The following is a 21,216-nucleotide window of genomic DNA, read 5'->3' on the forward strand; positions in this document are numbered from 1 at the left end:
ATTTTAATTATAATAATAATTAATTAAAATTAAAATACCATAAAGGATGTGTTTGGTTGTAAGGATGGATTAACTTGAGAATCCATGGCTATTCCCATTGGGATTAGGGTTTTAATTAAGTGACATTATATAAGTGAAAATTAAAACATAACACAATTTTATTCATTGATTAAATGAAGAAAAACCCTAGCCACCTTCACTCTCCCTCTCACGTTTTTCATAAAGAAAAACAAAGAATTTTTCTTTGATTTGATTCTTGAAACCTTCACTTGTTCTAGCAAAACACTTCGATTCTCCGGATTATCTTCGTATGGATCATCGTTCGTGCGGTTCTACTTTGAATCAAGAAGCGAAATCAAATTAGAGACGTTTGAAAGAGCCTCTAAACGTATGTTAGTAAATTTGATCCTATATGGATTCGTTGATATATTGATTTCTAATACAAATTTTATAAACATGTAAACATTATAATCTATACCCAAATTTTGAAATTAAGCATTTGATCGGATTTTTGTTTTTGTTTTTGAATCTTATTTTTCCACTACGTATATTTGATCACTTGCTAATACTATCATGCTCATCAATGTGCCGCTCGCGACATTGGTTAAAACCGAAACGTCGGTCATCGCCAAATTGGCGCGCATGGCTCATCTCGCGAGCTTGCGAAGTTTGAGCCCGCCTTTGGCATGGGTTAAAACCGGCATGCTGGCATTGGTTGTGTCATCGATTAGGGTGAGCATTCCTCTGTTGATCATGGTCTTCATTTTCCTCCATAGGCTCTTTCCTTGGTTGCCTCTTGGGGTAAACTTGCCTATGGGATTCAGACTCGTGAGCAGAATATGCCCTGTGGTGTCGGGGATGTCGGTCGCTCCTTGGTGCCAACAAGCCAGATTGGTCAATGGCTGAGTTCCGACTTGTTGGGGTAACCTTCGTGAAGTGTGGCTGGTCGAGGTCTTGGGGGGCTAGTTGTTGATTCCTTAACTCAGCCATGTTTTGTTGCACCACCTATACAACCATTGTTCTAATCATTTCCACCAGCTGACCATTCTCAAGATTCGAAGTCCCTACCCCCTACTGGTTTGCGACCTGTTGTACTGGCGACATTGGTGGTCAACCTAGAGGAGTAGTGTGTTGCACCTCTTGATTAGCGGTTTCCACATTGTCGTGGTTTCCAGTGGTGGTTTTTGATTTAATACGAGGCATTTGAGTTTTCAGGTGATCGGGTCACTGAAATTGACTGCTATAAATTTTAAAGGCATTTGAGTTTTCAGGTGATCGGCTCACTGAAATTGACTGCTATAAATTTTAAAAGTTGGCGGAGGCCCTCCTTCTAGCCCCAAAATGTTGATGCAAGAATTACACCAACTAGAACGATTTGATTGACCTTGACAGAATCGGAACCGATGTAGGCGTGATTACGAATAACCAACAATGTAATGAATATAAATGCAGTAATGTAAATGATATAAAAGGTTTTTAAAGTGGTTTGACAAGTTTGGATCTTGAGCCTACATCCACTGTCTTTCTTATTTGCTTTGAGAGCTTACAAGAAAATAATATAATTTCTAGAATAATTTGCTAACCCCTTTTCCATTGTTGGAGAGGGTTTATATACAGGTTTCTTACAAAGGAATGAGGGAAATTAAAGGCATTACAATTAAGATTGAAATGCAACTCCGATATTCTTGTGATTGAGCACTAAGATTGCGTCATTTTTTGTTATTGATCTGATCCCTTCTGGAATATCTGAGATCTGAGCTTATCTGTAATATGTTTGAACAACTGTCATGATTGGTCGCGACTAGCTTATACTGGGTCGAGCTATATCTTGACGAGCTTATGTTGGATTGGACAAGTGTTAAGCCGAGCTAATTATAAATCGAACTATAATCTCGTGGAATTCTGACTTCTCCGAGTTTAATGAAAAAATCACACACAACAAAAATATTTGATTGTATACCCATTTGATAGGTTATTCTTATATTTAAAAATAAATAAATAAAGAGAGAGAATCTTACGTTATTTCACTCCTACTTGGCCGCAGGTAGTTGCATTTTCAATTTTCAAATACACTTGGCCAAAAATCTCAACGAGTGATAATGTAATAAATAAAGAGAGAGAATCCATTAATCCAATAGATAATAAAGATATGTAATAAATAAAAAGTCTGTAGATAGAGATGCTCTTCTCAATTGGACAAAACTAGTGGTTATTTGCAGGGACTCCCCAACCAATTTTCATCAGCAATTGAGGTTACATATTTATTATGTATGGACAAAGACGATAATGCACTTTTTTGTAAAAATAAAAATAAAATAAAAGGGGGATGATAATAATTATCTAAACCATGGCCCAATTCTTTTAAAGAAAGTGGTAGTAGATAGATAGGCTACGAGTACCAACCAATTGATTGGTGCAGGCAATTGAAGGCTTGCATCAGTTAGCAAATTATTAGTTACATTCTTCCTTTATAAAATTGTGCCCTTTAAATTTTCATCACTTCTGCCATTTGTTTTATCTCATCTTGCATAAATATAACTTTTAATTCCAAATAAAATAAAAAACATGTAAAATGTGTTTGATTCTCCAGTTCTAAAAACAGGTTTTAAAGATGCCTTGCAATTTTTTTCAGCATTTTTTTTAAAATAAATGTGTAATATCATAAAAAGATAATACTTGGGAAATTTTCTTTCTTTCATTAATTTTTTTATCCTATAATTAAAATTGCATTAAGTTTGACACTCATTAACTCACTAAATAGGTGAAACCTAAAACTGGCAACTCATAATAAATATCTAACTTAATATTATCATCACAAAAATATTTTTAAACTCTTTAAAATATCTGAAAATCACAACCTTTTATTTTCTTCCAAATTATTTTTAGAAAATATATACGAGTATTAGCTAATGGCCCGAATTTCCAACGTATCCCACCGACTGCCTGGTAACTGAACGCCACTCATTCATTTCAATAATGCTTGAGTTACCGATAAAGGTACCGATTTGATATACTGTAAGTTAAAATTTGAGATTTGAGAATGACAAGTGAAAATCGGTAATTTACTCGATAACGTAATATTACTGTTTTCATTTACTATTCCATTGTGTTGATATGATATATTACACATATAATGAGAATATTGTATAAATAGTATTATGCCATTTGCATTGACCCAATTTCCTGTTAACTCGGCACAGAATGCTTCCCGATGATTGCGCACCAATCCATGCCTTTAAAGGTCAAAGTCAAAGCACTACCCAACCCAATTACCAAGCCTACAATCATCCTCAACCGTCCGATCAAAATTTACAGCACCATAATCCCCGGGAATTTTGATTCTTCCCCGTCAATTTTTCGCTGTTGTCTTCTACAATTACAAACTAGAGTATACATCTACGTGGAAATAGCAAAAATTATAACTCCTTTACAAAAGGGTAATGACGCACCTGTACCGTCTGATTGATGTCCATGAACATTCATGAACCCGACAATTACATTACATCTGCTATTTTCACGAGTCAACTAAACAAAGAAAATTAAATTCATTTATTAGAAAACGCGACTGTTTACCTGCCACTCACGTCCCAGTATTCACTCGCACTCTAAAAGCAAAGCAAGAGCAAACTTGGATAGATAGATGTGAAATTAAGCTTTAGAGATTTGGAAAAAAGAAAGCAGAGAGCGAAAGAGTTCTTGAAGCTAAAATGCTAAGATTTCTCTCTTATTGCTTCTTGTTTTCTGTTCGTTTCTTGATTCTTCTTCAGCTCGACCTGGTTAGTTTTACATCATTGTACCTGTTTTTGTAGGTTGATTTGAGATTCCAATTAGGTTTTTGCGAGTCATTGAGTTACAGTTTGTTGATTGATTGAGGAGTTGATTACTGATAATTGAGTGCTTGTTATGTGAATGAGTTGACGCTCTCCTTTTTTTTTATTCTTATTTTATCTTTTGCGGTGGTGTTGTGACTGTTTTTGTCAGAAAACTCTAAGTGGTGAAATTAATGTAGGAGATAGCAGAATTTCGAATTTGAATGTATTCTTTGTTTTCACTTTTTTAACTGTGGTGTTGGATAAATGAACGAGATAACTTCAGTTTGGATCGTTTGGTTGCTGATAAATGTAGTTTCAAGCAAGTGTTGATATATATTACAATAAAAGAAGAAAACAAGAAAAAATATAACAAGCAACTCAACTGTGCTCTGCCTAATATGTCTATGTGGTTACCGGTTTCACCTGATGATAGGTTTGGATAGGATCTGTTTATATGAGGAACAGAGACTTCCAAGAACAAGAGACAGAGAATTAATTGATAAAATTTTTATTTACCACAATTTAGATTTAGGCTATTATATAGCCTTACTTGACCCAATGACTCCAAAAAGACTCTAATTGTCTAATTCAAATCTAATAAGATAATCCTAATTTTATCCTATAGATAATAGCATATTATAAAAGACTAATAAATTATAAAAGACTTAACATAATTATCTAATTCTAAATAATCCTAACACCTGAGCTTATCACTCTTTAAAGCAAGATGAAGAACTCATGACCGAATAAACAAAAAAGAGTTTTTAAGAGATTAACTATTTCTTGTGTGTTCTAGCTTGCCTGAATGCTTGGTGTTGTCAATCTTTGTTTTGAAGTCCATTTGACCAGACCTTTACAAGAACTTGGAGACCATAATGATATCTCATTGACTATTGTCCTAAATAAGAAGAAGAACATATGATTTGCTTAGATTTTTACTTTTTTGAATAACTCAGTAACTACCAAAGTATACTTATGAAAGTCAGCAAAATGCCATACGTAAGAAATGAGTTGTACCATTCTCATACTAGAGGTTCTTCTTAGTTCGACATGATAGTGAGGTGTTAGGCAGTAGGTGATGTCCCTTGGTCATTGGTGTATCCAACCCCCTGCATGCCATTTGCAAATTTAGAATGATTAAGTCCTGGTCTTAAACTTAGGCTAACAAAAGATAACTATAATGTTCTGTTTTAGATATTTATTCTTCATAGTTTGCGTCATGCTTATGAATATGTTTTCTAATTACAGCACCTTTTGCCATGCGCTATAAGCTGTGGAGCTCGTCAAAATGTCCATACTAAACCTACAAATACACTGTGGTTTAGGATTTTGCATATACAGGAGGCATACCTGCTATTCGTCAGCTCCAAGTTTATCACTCCTCCCTTAAAACACTTCGTTATTTTCCTCTATCTGAGGTCCTGAAAATTGCTACATTATTAACAGAGTGCCAAAGGGACATTACAATGTGAGGGTCTTCTTTGGATTGGTTAAACTGCCTAATTTTGACACTGAACCTCTATTTGACATATCTGTTGAAGGCACCCAAATTTATTCCTTGAAATCAGGTTGGAGTGGCCATGATGACCAAGCATTTGCTGAAGCCCTTGTGTTTCTTACAGATGGCACTTTCTCTATATGCTTCCATAGCACTGGTCATGGAGATCCACGATCCTTGCACTTGAAATTCTTCAAGTTGACAGTAAATCTATTATTTTGGTCCAGAGTGGGGTGAGGGGGTTATCCTCAGAACAGTTACAAGACTGAGTTGTGTAATGGGAAGCCAAAGTTTGATGTAGATTATAGTGGGGTCACTGGGGTGGGGATAGATTGGAGTCCCATTAAAACTTTGGTCAGAATTCTGATCAAATCAGGTCTACTGAAACTAGCATCAAACAGAATGCAAAGGCCCCAAACTATTATCCAGAAGCTCTTTATCAAACTGCTCTTGTAGTACTGATAGTCAGCCAAATTTTGCTTATACGATGGAGTGGATCCGAACAGAACTATTCATTTGGTTACCATTGCAGAGATTGATGACTCAGTCAGGAGTGCAGGGAAAAGGGTATTTGACATCCTGATAAATGGTAATGTTGTATTTCAAGATGTGATGTTGTAAAAATGAGTGTGCCGTATCAGCACTTGTGCTTAACACAACGTTCCTATTAATGGGAACTTTAACAATCACTCTGCAGCCTAAGGAGGAAGTCATGCCAAATCATGCCATTGAGGTCTTTGAGGTATAGTTCTGAGTCAAAACTTTGCCAGAAGAAGGAATTTGGTCATTTCTCTGTTTTTGATACTTGATTTTATTTGCTATTACAAAACTGATACAAAGAGGTACTTAAATATATGCATAAATCAATTATATGCGTGAGCTTGCATGCATGAGCCTGTTACATGTCTTCTAGTTCATAGAATTATACTGCTAATGTGTTTATATATAAAGGATGTGGTATTTTCATACACTGCATCCATAGACAACCTTTAGGTAAGTATTATGTCTGGACAAATTACTATCTAATTGTTAATAGAAGTGTAACCATTATTTAATAATAATCAAAACACATTGTTCCACTCTCCGGTTCGTTTCTGAGGATTTAGCAGTAATTCTTTTTTTTATTTTAATTTGTCTTAGCCGCCAATAACAATCTTGAGAGGACAAACCAAAAAAGAAGGAAGACTAATATGGGCTAGCCATGAGGGTGAAAATCATCAGGAAGTTTAAACTCACTAATACTGTCACTCTGACAAAGTTCTCTGGTTGTACCTCTTAGATCTTGAAACTTTTCTTTCAGAGGCTACCGTTCACCATTTGAGGAAAATTAACAGAGAAACATCATTACAAGTGATATTAGTGTATTAAAAAGCCTAGTTAACTCTTTCATCCTTCAATCATTCAGCTTTTACCAGCTTCTCCTATGGTCAATCTTGTTCTTTTTCTCCTACAGTGTTAACCATAATCTAAGAAACACAATACTTGAATTTGTTCCTAAGTGCTAATTTTCTGTAGACTTGATTAAAGGGATTTTGTATGCATCCATATGAGAATTAGACCTTTCGTTTAGAGGAATCAATTTAATCAGGCAGGGAACGGTATGATGAACAAGGTGATACATTTTATATATTTTATTGGTATTTACCTTTGTTTTCTTACTATTAGCATGCATTCCAGATTTCTTTGTAATGCGTCATACATAATTGAATCTGAAACATCTTTAATTTTCCTGGAAGAATCCTGCATCAAGAGTTTTGGTATGTAATTTAATTACAAACATCTTTAATTTGTAGTGTCAGTGGTTTTCAATGGTTCTAACATGGTTTCGTTTTATGGCTGAGCAATTTTTTTAAGAATTGGAATATTTGTGAGCTGCTTCTGATTTGTTCATTCTTTATTCTAGTAAGAGCTTTACAGACATTGAAGAATTCATTGGGCTTCCTCATAGGCTGGGTTAATGGTGATCCTTGTGTTCCCAAACACATCCATGGAGGGGGGCAGATTGTCAATTCGACAAAACTAGCAACAAATGGGTCATTGATGGACTGTAAGAGCTTTTTATTGAGCTTTGTCTTATATTTGTTATATTTCCTTTCACTTTTAATTGTTTGAGATCCTCTGCTGGTTATCTCATTATTTCTGTTTATTTTTTGCTTCCTTCGAGTTTTGCCTCGTACTTATGTTATATCAGTTGTTTTTAAGGTTTAGACTTGTATCATTGCATGCAAAAATCTATTCTTTTTTCTCTGAAAAAGTTTGGCAAGTTTGCCATTGCCATATTGAAGTTGGAATTTAACCAGAACATAAGTGCCGTCTCCATAATTTTGTTACTTTTCATTATTTTTCCTTCAATTTTGCCCCCTATTTATGTCAGCTCATGTTTTTGTTAGTTTTCAAATGAGGTTTCTGAAGTATTGGGGTTTCTTGTTTATTATGGGGCCCAATAGAACCATTCTAGTTTCATTCCCATGGTTGTAAAGAAAGGCCTAGTTTAGGCACATTGATGAAATTAGTTTAGGGCTATGTAAAATAGCCCCTGGTAATTCTTCAGTAGCTATTCATATTTTTATTTTAGCAGAAACCAACCAAACGGTTATAGCTAGAGAATATGTTGTTGCAAAGTGGTTATACTATTTTTGTCAAATTTTATTCAAGAAGAGTTCTACCATGAGAAAAAACCATATGAACCTGAAATAGAGAGAGTGAGATGATTTTTGTTAATGAGTTTATAATTCACTAAATCATTTACCAGCGACGGTAAATACAATCAACAAACTCATTGACCTTTTAATTTTCTGTTGGGACATCACAAGGAATTTTAGTTCCCTGAAACAAATTTTCAACTCCACACGAAATCAGACCTTTGTTTTTGTGAATGAACCAAACTTTCATGTAATTGAAAAGATGCCAGGCATTCTCACTTCTTAGCATGAGTCTTCCTATTTGTATAGGAAACTAACACCTCAGATTGGAACTCACTTGCACCAAATTGTATTGTTTGTTAGCTAATGCACAGTCAAACAATTGTGTCTGTCAAAATACTTCACATGCATGTTCCTGAAATGCTTTATATGCATAGAACTTCTTTTTCCTTTGTATCTCCCTGAAAACTAAAATTAAGTCACCTAATTCACAATGGCTATCCCAATATCTTTGATCAGCAGCCCTTTTCTATCTTTAGTTTTTGTTTTTGATAATATCTCTGTTTTGTAAGTTCTTTGGATTGTTTGTGTTTGGATATGAGATGGAATTCTCTTTTCTATCAATGATGGCAAAGATCTTTGTTATCTTTACCCATCCAATGGGTTGTTATTGACTTGGTGATTTTTTCTTGTTTAATATTTTCATGTAGTTTAGTCTATGCACTAGGTTTCATTTTGTCTTGTTCTGGAGTCATTCATTTCTGTATTCTAAGATATTTACCATTGCTAGAAACTTTCAAATGTTGGTGTCTTCAATCACTCAAAAGTATATTTGGGTAATTAAGCCTTTTCTTCTCATGTCTTCATCACTTATAAGTATATTTTAGGTAATTAATTTTTTTGCTTCTACTTGATCAGTGGTCTTGACAACCAAGGTCTGAGGGTTTCTTGCCAATTGATATATCCCGTTTGCGTCATCTACAAAGCATGTAAGTTTGTAGCCCATGGCTCCTCTTTGTAATGCAAAATTTTTTATTGGTTGCTTCTTGTGTTTATAAATAGTTCACTTGATCAGAACCTAGAGGAAATGATGACATTGATGAAATAAAATGGTTTTAATTCATCCTCGCACTGGTCTCCAAATTTCTGCTTATTCTTCAATCCTACAGTAAGCTGACATATGTGAAGTTGGGTATTTGTAGAAATTTGGTGGAAACAGCATTCGTGGAGCTTATCCCATCCTCATCGGAACAATTGCTAGCTTAGAAGTGCTGTAAGTGTGTCCTGAAGTCTCTTTCTCTCACCATCGATTAGGTTTCATTTTCTATACTATTTATCTACTATAGCAAATGATTTTATCCAAATTTCAGGGACCTCCTACAATTTCTTAAATATCAATCCTGAAAGCCTCGGAAAGCTGACATCATTACGTAATTGTAAGATCGGTTAAGCTAACACATGAAATCTTATGATGCAGTAATGTTCTAACTGAAGTTGATCATGATGCAGGAACCTCAATGGCAACACTCTCTGTCTGGAAGAGTTCCAGCTGCATTAGGAGGAAGCCTTTTGCATCATAGACTAGCTTCAAGTATGTTCTCACTATTATATCTAGCATGTTAATATGTGAATATAGGTTTGCAAACATGAACTTGCCTGATCGTATTGAGGATTAAGTGTTTGTTATTAAGTCAATGAAATACTAATCTCGGATTATTTTGCCGCGTTACTGATAATGCAGGTCTATGTGGTATACCTGGCTTACCTACATGTGGGCCCCACCTTTCCACTGGTGCAAAGATTGGCATCGGATTCGGTGTTCTCATCATTGTCTTGCTTCTTGTTGTCTGTTCAGTGGTTTGGTGGAAAAGGCGGCAAAATATTCAACGAGCACAGCAAATTGCTGGTAAGACATTCATGATGAACAGTTACACGAGAACATAATTAGTTTTAGAACTTCTAATTCCAATAAGCTTCTCAAATGTGTATGAAAGAGAGTAATTCTAATTAGACCCTATACCCAGCTGTTCTCAACCATGAAAATCGTCTCAGACCTTTTAGCACAGAGGTGCACAAATGCACATGCATCCTTAAAAGTCTGAGGTTTTTCTTTGAGGCAGATTTATAACTCCTTCAACCTTTGTCTTTTCTGCAGCAAGAGGTGCTCCTTATGCAAAATCAAGGACCCAGTTATCACATGATATTCAGTTGGCAAGGCATCATTATCATCATGGTGCTCGACATGCTTCAGAGAATGGACCTAGTTTGCTATCATGAATTTAGATTGACAATTACTGACATGAAGTGGTCTTTATTTAAAGTCTGCTCCTGTCCTGATTCCTGGATTTTGATCTGCTTCTCAACACCTGTATTAAAAACCACTTGTAGATTTGACTCTGAATCTCAAACTTGTGGAACTGCTTGATGTTCCAGTCAAAATCTGTTCAGTTAGCATAGTGACACCAAAAGAAGCAACTTTAAGAGGTCAGATCTCCCCTTGGTGGCACCAATTCTGAAAAGTGAGGTATCTTGTACATTGCTTTAATTGTTTTGTTCATTTTGGCAGAATGAACGTTGCCCCACTTTGAAGAAACAATGAATATAGTACTTCTACTTCCTAGTTTCACTTTTTGTTCTTAGTTAAGGTTTTTGAAAGGGCTTTTTGTTCCTGGCTCAAAAAATGTCTGTTAAAGATGATACAAGGTAGAAATTTTTTGAAATAGATCTCCTACTGCTTTTTTTGTTGTGTTATTTGTACTTGTGTCTGCGCTTGGGCTCTAAACTCTATAAATTATAAAAGATGTAATTGTATATCATGGAAGAAGCTCACTTTTTTTGCATATATATCTTTTCGTAGTTTTTGCTTAAGCTTATATTGATGATACCTTTCAGCTTATAATCTGCTTGCAGTGTGAATTGATGTGGACCTAGGCAGCCCTACTCTGTACTGATAAAAGAGCATTTGCGCGTGAAAATGTTCTCCAGTAGTTTACTAATATTCGGCAATCATAGACGTGATGACTGATGACTGCTTGACCCAGTTGTTGCAGTGAACCTAAGCAATTACAAAATTATGTCATGAATTATTGGGCTAATTGGGCAACTATCAATGATGATGGGTTGAAGATGTCGTGCAAGGGTCCAAATAAAAGCCCATAAGATATTTCATTATCTTTTGCACCGTCTATGCTGAAAGTAAAATGATAAACAGAACAGGAGCAGCTAGGTTACAAATGGATATCCGATAGTCTAGAAATGAGATCAAGCTAAGCAGATTTTTGGGCCAAAAATTACGCCACTCATTTAATAATCTCATAATTTTTATGAGTAGTATTAAGTTCATAATTCAATCTCACAACTTTCTTTCATAACCTCCGACATGATAATTTATAATTGGTTAGCTTGCAAATAGATTCCGTCTGTTTACTATGGGTCTTGCTTGTCCATTTGCGAATTGACTAATTACAAGCTATCACCTGAAGAGTTGTGAGATGGGTTGTGGGTTGTGGACTGGCAATACTGAATTTTTATTCTTAGTCTTCGTGATAGACTCCACTCTCTCTCATGCCATGAATGTGAAAAATGTGTAAAACAAAAATCTATAATGTAAACACTCCTGATTCCTGAGCAAAGCAAAAAATAAAGCCAAATAATAAATAAAAGCAAGTGGGTATCAAATAATAAATCGATCGGATACAAAAATTTAGCATGAAAAAGGCAATACTCTACAGTAGGAGTGGTTTTAGTTTTCAGCTAAAATTCGGGAAAGAAAAACCTGAGCTCCAGGGTATCAACCATGAGCCACAGGCCCAAATAAGTTACACAAAAGAATGATACAAAATTGCCCAAACGCACGTGCCATGATGTAAGCAATTAAAATATATATATATATATATATATATCCAAAATCATGAAAAAAGTACCCTTCACGTGACCATGTGTCAGTCAGTTGCAGCGAGTCCTCTTCGGTCATTCACATACATCACCCATATAACAACAACAAACCGTACAGTTTCCTTTAACCCCCCCAAACATGGACCNAGTTGTGGAGCTCGTCAAAATGTCCATACTAAACCTACAAATACACTGTGGTTTAAGGATTTTGCATATACAGGAGGCATACCTGCTAATTCGTCAGCTCCAAGTTTTATCACTCCTCCGCTTAAAACACTTCGTTATTTTCCTCTATCTGAAGGTCCTGAAAATTGCTACATTATTAACAGAGTGCCAAAGGGACATTACAATGTGAGGGTCTTCTTTGGATTGGTTAAACTGCCTAATTTTGACACTGAACCTCTATTTGACATATCTGTTGAAGGCACCCAAATTTATTCCTTGAAATCAGGTTGGAGTGGCCATGATGACCAAGCATTTGCTGAAGCCCTTGTGTTTCTTACAGATGGCACTGTCTCTATATGCTTCCATAGCACTGGTCATGGAGATCCAGCGATCCTTGCACTTGAAATTCTTCAAGTTGACAGTAAATCATATTATTTTGGTCCAGAGTGGGGTGAGGGGGTTATCCTCAGAACAGTTACAAGACTGAGTTGTGGTAATGGGAAGCCAAAGTTTGATGTAGATTATAGTGGGGATCACTGGGGTGGGGATAGATTTTGGAGTCCCATTAAAACTTTTGGTCAGAATTCTGATCAAATCAGGTCTACTGAAACTAGCATCAAACAGAATGCAAAGGCCCCGAACTATTATCCAGAAGCTCTTTATCAAACTGCTCTTGTTAGTACTGATAGTCAGCCAAATTTTGCTTATACGATGGATGTGGATCCGAACAGAAACTATTCAGTTTGGTTACACTTTGCAGAGATTGATGACTCAGTCAGGAGTGCAGGGAAAAGGGTATTTGACATCCTGATAAATGGTAATATTGCATTTCAGGATGTGGATGTTGTAAAAATGAGTGGGGGTCAGTATACAGCACTTGTGCTTAACACAACTGTTCCTATTAATGGGAGAACTTTAACAATCACTCTGCAGCCTAAGGGAGGAAGTCATGCCATAATCAATGCCATTGAGGTCTTTGAGGTTATAGTTGCTGAGTCGAAAACTTTGCCAGAAGAAGGTATATGGTCATTTCTCTGTTGTTGTATTACTTGATTTATATTTGCTATTACAAAACACTGATACAAGAATGAGGTATGCTAAATATATGCATAAATCAATTATATGCGTGAGCTTGCATGCATGAGCCTGTTTACATGTCTTCTAGTTCATAGAATTATTACTGCTTAATTGGTTTATATATATATAAAGGAGTAGTGGTATTTTCATACACTGCATCCATAGACCAACCTTTAGGTAAGTATTTATGTCTGGACCAAATTACTATCTAAATTGTTAATAGAAGTGTAACCATTATTTTATAAATAATCCAAACAAACACTTGTTCCACTCTCTGGTTCGTTTCTGAGGATTTAGCAGTAATTCTTTTTTTTATTTTAATTTGTCTTAGCCGCCAATAACAATCTTGAGAGGACAAACCAAAAAAAGAAGGAAAGACTAATATGGGCTAGCCATGAGGGTGAAAAATCATCAGGAAGTTTAAACTCACTAATACTGTCACTCTGACAAAGTTCTCTGGTTGTACCTCTTAGATCTTGAAATCTTTTCTTTCAGGAGGTCTACCCGTTCACCATTTGAGGAAAATTAACAGAGAAACATCATTACAAGTGATATTAGTGTATTAAAAAGCCTAGTTAACTCTTTTCATCCTTCAATCATTCAGCTTTTACCAGCTTCTCCTATGGTCAATCTTGTTCTTTTTCTCCTACAGTGTTAAAACCATAATCTGAAGAAACACAATACTTGAATTATGTTCCTAAGTGCTAATTTTCTGTGGACTTGATTAAAAGGGAATTTTTTATGCATCCATATGAGAAATTAGACCATTTCATTGAGAGGAATCAATTTAATCAGGCAGGGAACTGGTATGATGAACAAGGTGATACATTTTATATATTTTATTTGGTATTTACCTTTGTTTTCTTACTATTAAGCATGCATTCCAGATTTCTTTGTAATGCGTCATACATAATTGAATCTGAAACATCTTTAATTTTTCCTGGAAGAATCCTGCATCAAGAGTTTTGGTATGTAATTTAATTACAAACATCTTTAATTTGTAGTGTCATGTGTGTTTCAATGGTTCTAACATGGTTTCGTTTTATGGCTGAGCAATTTTTTTTAAGAATTGGAATATTTGTGAGCTGCTTCTGATTTGTTCATTCTTTATTCTAGTAAGAGCTTTACAGACATTGAAGAATTCATTGGGGCTTCCTCATAGGCTGGGTTGGAATGGTGATCCTTGTGTTCCCAAACAACATCCATGGAGGGGGGCAGATTGTCAATTCGACAAAACTAGCAACAAATGGGTCATTGATGGACTGTAAGAGCTTTTTATTGAGCATTTGTCTTATATTTGTTATATTTCCTTTCACTTTTAATTGTTTGAGATCCTCTGCTGGTTATCTCATTATTTCTGTTTATTTTTTATTGCTATCCTTTCGAGTTTTGCCTCGTACTTATGTATTATCAGTTGTTTTTAAAGGTTTAGACTTGTATCATTGCATGCAAAAATCTTATTCTTTATTCTACTGAAATAAGTTTGGCAAGTTTGCCAATTGCCATATTGGAAGTTGGAATTTAACCAGAACATAAGTGCCGTCTCATAATTTGTGTTACTTTTCATTATTTTTCCTTTAATTTTGCCCCCTATTTATGTTCAGCTCATGTTTTGTTAGTTTTTAAATGAGGTTTCTGAAGTATTGGGGTTTCTTTAGTTATTATGGGGCCCAATAGAACCATTCGCAGTTTCATTCCCAATGGTTGTAAAGAATGGCCTTGTTTAGGCACATAGATGAAATTAGTTTAGGGCTATGTAAAATAGCGCCCTGGTAATTCTTCAGTAGCTATTCATATTTTTATTTTAGCAGAAACCAACCAAACGGTTATAGCTAGAGAATATGGTTTACAAAGTGGTTATACTATTTCATCAAATTTTATTCCAGGAAGAGTTCTACATATGAGAAAAAAACATATGAACCTGAAATAGAGAGACTGGAGATGATTTTTTGTTAATGAGTTTATAATTCACTAAATCATTTACCAGCTGACGGTAAATACAATCAACAAACTCATTGACCTTTTAATTTTCTGTTGGCGACATCACAAGGAATTTTACTGTCCCTGAAACAAATTTTCAACTCCACACGAAATCAGACCTTTGTTTTTGTGAATGAACCAAACTTTCATTGTAATTGAAAAAGATGCCAGGCATTCCTCACTTCTTCTTACATGAGTCTTCCTATTTGTATAGGAAACTAACACCTCGGATCGGAACTAACTTGCACCAAATTAGTATTGTTTGTTAGCTAATGCAGCAGTCAAACAATTGTGTCTGTCAAAACTACTTCCACATGCAATGATTTTCCTGAAATGCTTCTTATATCATGCATAGAACTTCTTTTTCCTTTGTATCTCTCCTGAAAACTAGAAATTAAAGTCACCTAATTCACAATGGCTATCCCAATATCTTTGATCAGCAGCCCTTTTCTATCTTTAGTTTTTTGTTTTTGATAATATCTCTGTTTTGGTAAGTCTTTGGAATTGTTTGTGTTTGGATTATTGAGATGGAATTCTCTTTTCTATCAATGATGGCAAAGATCTTTTGTTATCTTTACCCATACCAATAGGTTGGTTATTGACTTGGTGATTTTTTCTTGTTTAATATTTTCATGTAGTTTAGTCTATGCACTAGGTTTCATTTTGTCTTGTTCTGGAGTCATTCAATTTCTGTATTCTAAGATATTTACCATTGCTAGAAACTTTCAAATGTTGGTGTCTTCAATCACTCAAAAGTATATTTTGGGTAATTAATGCCTTTTCTTCTCATGTCTTCATCACTTATAAGTATATTTTAGGTAATTAATTTTTTTGCTTCTACTTGATCAGTGGTCTTGACAACCAAGGTCTGAGGGGTTTCTTGCCAATTGATATATCCCGTTTGCGTCATCTACAAAGCATGTAAGTTTGTAGCCCATGTGCTCCTCTTTGTAATGCAAAATTTTGTTATTGGTTGCTTCTGTGTGTTATAATATATGTTCACTATGATCAGAACCTAGAGGAAATGATGACATTGATAGAATAAAATGGTTTTAATTCAATATCCTCGCACTGGCTCTCAAATTTCTGCTTATTCTTCAATCCTACAGTAAGCTGACATATGTGAACTTGGGTATTTGTAGAAATTTCAGTGGAAACAGCATTCGTGGAGCTATTCCATCCTCAGTCGGAACAATTGCTAGCTTAGAAGTGCTGTAAGTGTGTCCTGAAGTCTCTTTCTCTCACCATCGATTAGGTTTCATTTTCTATACTATTTATCTAACTATTAGCAAATGATTTTATCCAAATTTCAGGGACCTCTCATACAATTTCTTAAATGGATCAATTCCTGAAAGCCTCGGACAGCTGACATCATTACGTAGATTGTAAGATCTGTTAAGCTAACACATGAAATCTTATGATGCAGTAATGTTCTAACTGAAGTTGATCATGATGCAGGAACCTCAATGGCAACTCTCTGTCTGGAAGAGTTCCAGCTGCATTAGGAGGAAGCCTTTTGCATCATAGAGCTAGCTTCAAGTATGTTCTCACTATTATATCTTGCATGTTAATATGTGGAATATAGGTTTGCAAACATGAACTTGCCTGATCGTATTGAGGATTAAGTGTTTGTTATTAAGTCAATGAAATACTAATCTCGGATATTTGCAGCTTTACTGATAATGCAGGTCTATGTGGTATACCTGGCTTACCTACATGTGGGCCCCACCTTTCCACTGGTGCAAAGATTGGCATCGGATTCGGTGTTCTCATCATTGTCTTGCTTCTTGTTGTCTGTTCAGTGGTTTGGTGGAAAAGGCGGCAAAATATTCAACGAGCACAGCAAATTGCTGGTAAGACATTCATGATGAACAGTTACACGAGAACATAATTAGTTTTAGAACTTCTAATTCCAATAAGCTTCTCAAATGTGTATGAAAGAGAGTAATTCTAATTAGACCCTATACCCAGCTGTTCTCAACCATGAAAATCGTCTCAGACCTTTTAGCACAGAGGTGCACAAATGCACATGCATCCTTAAAAGTCTGGGGTTTTTCTTTGAGGCAGATTTATAACTCCTTCAACCTTTGTCTTTTCTGCAGCAAGAGGTGCTCCTTATGCAAAATCAAGGACCCAGTTATCGCATGATATTCAGTTGGCAAGGCATCATTATCATCATGGTGCTCGACATGCTTCAGAGAATGGACCTAGTTTGCTATCATGAATTTAGATTGACAATTACTGACATGAAGTGCTCTTTATTTAAAGTCTGTTCCTGTCCTGATTCCTGGATTTTGATCTGCTTCTCAACACCTGTATTAAAAACCACTTGTAGATTTGACACTGAATCTCAAACTTGTGGAACCGCTTGATGTTCCAGTCAAAATCTGTTCAGTTAGTATAGTGACACCAAAAGAAGCACCTTTAAGAGGTCAGATCTCCCCTTGGTGGCACCAATTCTGAAGAGTGAGGTATCTTGTACATTGCTTTAATTCTTTTGTTCATTTTGGCAGAATGAACGTTGCCCCACTTTGAAGAAACGATGAATATAGAAGTACTTCTACTTCCTAGTTTCACTTTTTGTTCTTTGTTAAGGTTTTTGAAAGGGCTTTTTGTTCCTGGCTCAAAAAATGTCTGTTAAAGATGATACAAGGTAGAAATTTTTTGAAATAGATCTCCTACTGCTTTTTTAGTTGTGTTATTTGTACTTGTGTCTGCGCTTGGGCTCTAAACTCTATAAATTATAAAAGATGTAATTGTATATCATGGAAGAAGAGGTTCTTCTAGTTCGACATGATAAGTGAGGTTAGGCAGTAGGTGAGTCCCTTGGTCATGGTGTGATCCAACCCTCTGCATGCCATTTGCAAATTTAGATGATTTAATCCTGGTCTTAAACTTAGGCTAACAAAAGATAACTATAATGTTCTGTTTTAGATATTTATTCTTCATAGTTTGCGTCATGCTATGAATATGTTTTCTAATTACAGCACCTTTGCCATGCGTATAAGCTGTGGGAGCTCGTCAAAATGTCCATACTAAACCTACAAATACACTGTGGTTTAAGGATTTTGCATATACAGGAGGCATACCTGCTAATTCGTCAGCTCAAGTTTTATCACTCCTCCGTTAAAACACTTCGTTATTTTCCTCTATCTGAGGGCCTGAAAATTGCTACATTATAACAGAGTGCCAAAGGGACATTACAATGTGAGGGTCTTCTTTGGATTGGTTAAACTGCCTAATTTTGACAATGAACCTCTATTTGACAATCTGTTGAAGGCACCCAATTATTCTTGAAATCAGGTTGGAGTGGCCATGATGACCAAGCATTTGCTGAAGCTGTGTTTCTTACAGATGGCACTGTCTCTATATGCTTCCATAGCACTGGTCAGGAGATCCAGCGATCCTTGCAATGAAATTCTTCAAGTTGACAGTAAATCATATTTTTGGTCCAGAGTGGGGTGAGGGGGTTATCCGAACAGTTACAAGACGAGTTGTGGTAATGGGAAGCCAAAGTTTGATGTAGATTATGTGGGGATCACTGGGGTGGGGATAGATTTGGAGTCCCATTAAACTTTTGGTCAGAATTCTGATCAAATCAGGTCTACTGAAACTAGCATCAAACAGAATGCAAAGGCCCCGAACTATTATCCAGAAGCTCTTTATCAAACTGCTCTGTTAGTACGATATCAGCCAAATTGCTTATACGATGGATGTGGATCCGAACAGAAACTATCAGTTTGGTTACACTTTGCAGAGATGATGACTCAGTCAGGAGTGCAGGGAAAAGGGATTTGACATCCTGATAAATGGTAATTTGTATTTCAGATGTGGTGTTGTAAAAATGAGTGGGGGTCCGTATACAGCACTTGTGCTTAACACAACTGTTCCTATTAATGGGAGAACTTAACAATACTCTGCAGCCTAAGGGAGGAAGTCATGCCATAATCAGCCATTGAGGTCTTTGAGGTTATAGTTGCTGAGGCGAAAACTTTGCCGAAGAAGGTATGGTCATTTCTCTGTGTGTATTACTTGATTATATTTGCTATTACAAAACAATACAAGAAAGAGGTATGCTAAATATATGCATAATCATATATCTATTAGTAGCTGCGTGACGCTTGTATGTAGTGCCAACCTTTAGGTAAGTATTTATGTCTGGACCAAATTACTATCTAAATTGTTAATAGAAGTGTAACCATTATTTTATAAATAATCAAAACAAACAATTGTTCCATCTCCGGTTCGTTTCTGAGGATTAGCAGTAATTCTTTTTTTTATTTTAATTGTCTTAGCCGCCAATAACAATCTTGAGAGGACAAACCAAAAAAAGAAGGAAAGACTATATGGGCTAGCCATGAGGGTGAAAAATCATCAGGAAGTTTAAACTCACTAATACTGTCACTCTGACAAAGTTCTCGGTTGTACCTCTTAGATCTTGAAATCTTTTCTTTCAGGAGGTCTACCGTTACCATTTGAGGAAAAAACAGAGAAACATCATTACAAGTGATATTAGTGTATTAAAAAGCCTAGTTAACCTTTTCATCCTTCAATCATTCAGCTTTTACCAGCTTCTCCTATGGTCAATCTTGTTCTTTTTCTCCTACAGTGTTAAAACCATAATCTGAAGAAACACAATACTTGATATGTTCCTAAGTGCTAATTTTCTGTGACTTGATTAAAAGGGAATTTTTATGCATCATATGAGAAATTAGACCATTTCTTGAGAGGAATCAATTTAATCAGGCAGGGACTGGTATGATGAACAGGTGATACATTTTATATATTTTATTGGTATTTACCTTTGTTTTCTTTACTATAACATGCATTCCAGATTTCTTGTAATGCGTCATACATAATTGAATCTGAAACATCTTTAAATTTCCTGGAAGAATCCTGCATCAAGAGTTTTGGTATGTAATTTAATTACAAACTCTTTAATTTGTGTGTCATGGTGTTTCAATGGTTCTAACATGGTTTCGTTTTAGGCTGAGCAATTTTTTAAGAATTGGAATATTTGTGGCTGCTTTGATTGCATTCTTTATTCTAGTAAGAGCTTTACAGACATTGAAGAATTCATTGGTTCCTCATAGGCTGGGTGGATGGTGATTTGTGTTCCCAAACAACATCCATGGAGGGGGGCAGATTGTCAATTCGACAAAACTAGCAACAAATGGGTCATTGATGGACTGTAAGAGCTTTTTATTGACATTTGTATATTTGTTATATTTCCTTTCACTTTTAATTGTTTGAGATCCTCTGCGGTTATCATATTTCTGTTATTTTTATTGCTATCCTTGAGTTTTGCCTCGACTTATGTTTATCGTTGTTTTTAAAGGTTTAGACTTGTATCATTGCATGCAAAAATCTTATTCTTTATTCTCTGAAAAAAGTTTGGCAAGTTTGCCAATTGCCATATTGGAAGTTGGAATTTAACCAGAACCTAAGTGCCGTCCATAATTGTGTTACTTTTCATTTTTTCCTTAATTTTGCCCCTATTATGTTCAGCTCATGTTTTGTTAGTTTTAAATGAGGTTTCTGAAGTATTGGGGTTTCTTTAGTTATTATGGGGCCCAATAGAACCATCTAGTTTCATTCCCAATGGTTGTAAAGAAAGGCCTGTTTAGGCACATTGAGAAATTAGTTTAGGGCTATGTAAAATAGCCCCTGGTAATCTTCAGTAGCATTCATATTTTATTTTAGAGAAACCAACCAAAAGGTATAGCTAGAGAATATGGTTTCAAAGTGGTTATACTATTTTTTCAAATTTTATTCAGGAAGAGTTCTACCATGAGAAAAACATATGAACCTGAAATAGAGAGAGTGGAGTGATTTGTTAATGAGTTTTAATTCACTAAATCATTTACCAGCCGACGGTAAATACAATCAACAAACTCATTGACCTTTTAATTTTCTGTTGGGACATCACAAGGAATTATGTCCCTGAAACAAATTTTCACTCCACACGAAATCAGACCTTTGTTTTTGTGAATGAACCAAACTTCATTTAATTGAAAAAGATGCCAGGCATCCTCACTTCTTCTTCATGAGTTTCCTATTTGTATAGGAAACTAACACCTCGATTGGAACTCACTTGCACCAAATTAGTATTGTTTGTTAGCTAATGCCAAAATTATTAGTTACATTC

At 35.5% G+C, this 21,216-nt stretch overlaps 1 protein-coding gene and 2 pseudogenes across 1 annotated transcript; all 3 read left to right on the forward strand.

Annotated features, from left to right (window-relative positions):
- Nucleotides 1–3,693: 3,693 nt before the first annotated feature.
- On the forward strand, nucleotides 3,694–10,792 carry LOC116137837 (annotated as a pseudogene).
- Nucleotides 10,793–11,888: 1,096 nt separating this feature from the next.
- On the forward strand, nucleotides 11,889–17,316 carry LOC116137827 (receptor-like protein 4). Its single transcript, XM_031423525.1, has 8 exons — nucleotides 11,889–13,029; nucleotides 14,205–14,352; nucleotides 15,918–15,989; nucleotides 16,211–16,282; nucleotides 16,382–16,453; nucleotides 16,527–16,607; nucleotides 16,740–16,921; nucleotides 17,171–17,316. The coding sequence occupies exons 1-8, from the start codon at nucleotides 11,889–11,891 to the stop codon at nucleotides 17,290–17,292; spliced, it is 1,890 nt and encodes a 629-aa protein (XP_031279385.1). The 3' UTR covers nucleotides 17,293–17,316.
- A 716-nt stretch (nucleotides 17,317–18,032) lies between these two features.
- LOC116137828 lies at nucleotides 18,033–19,148 on the forward strand (annotated as a pseudogene).
- The last annotated feature ends 2,068 nt before the right edge of the window (nucleotides 19,149–21,216 follow it).

The sequence above is a fragment of the Pistacia vera genome, unplaced genomic scaffold, assembly GCF_008641045.1.
Source record: "Pistacia vera cultivar Batoury unplaced genomic scaffold, PisVer_v2 Contig335, whole genome shotgun sequence".
Lineage (NCBI taxonomy): Eukaryota > Viridiplantae > Streptophyta > Magnoliopsida > Sapindales > Anacardiaceae > Pistacia > Pistacia vera.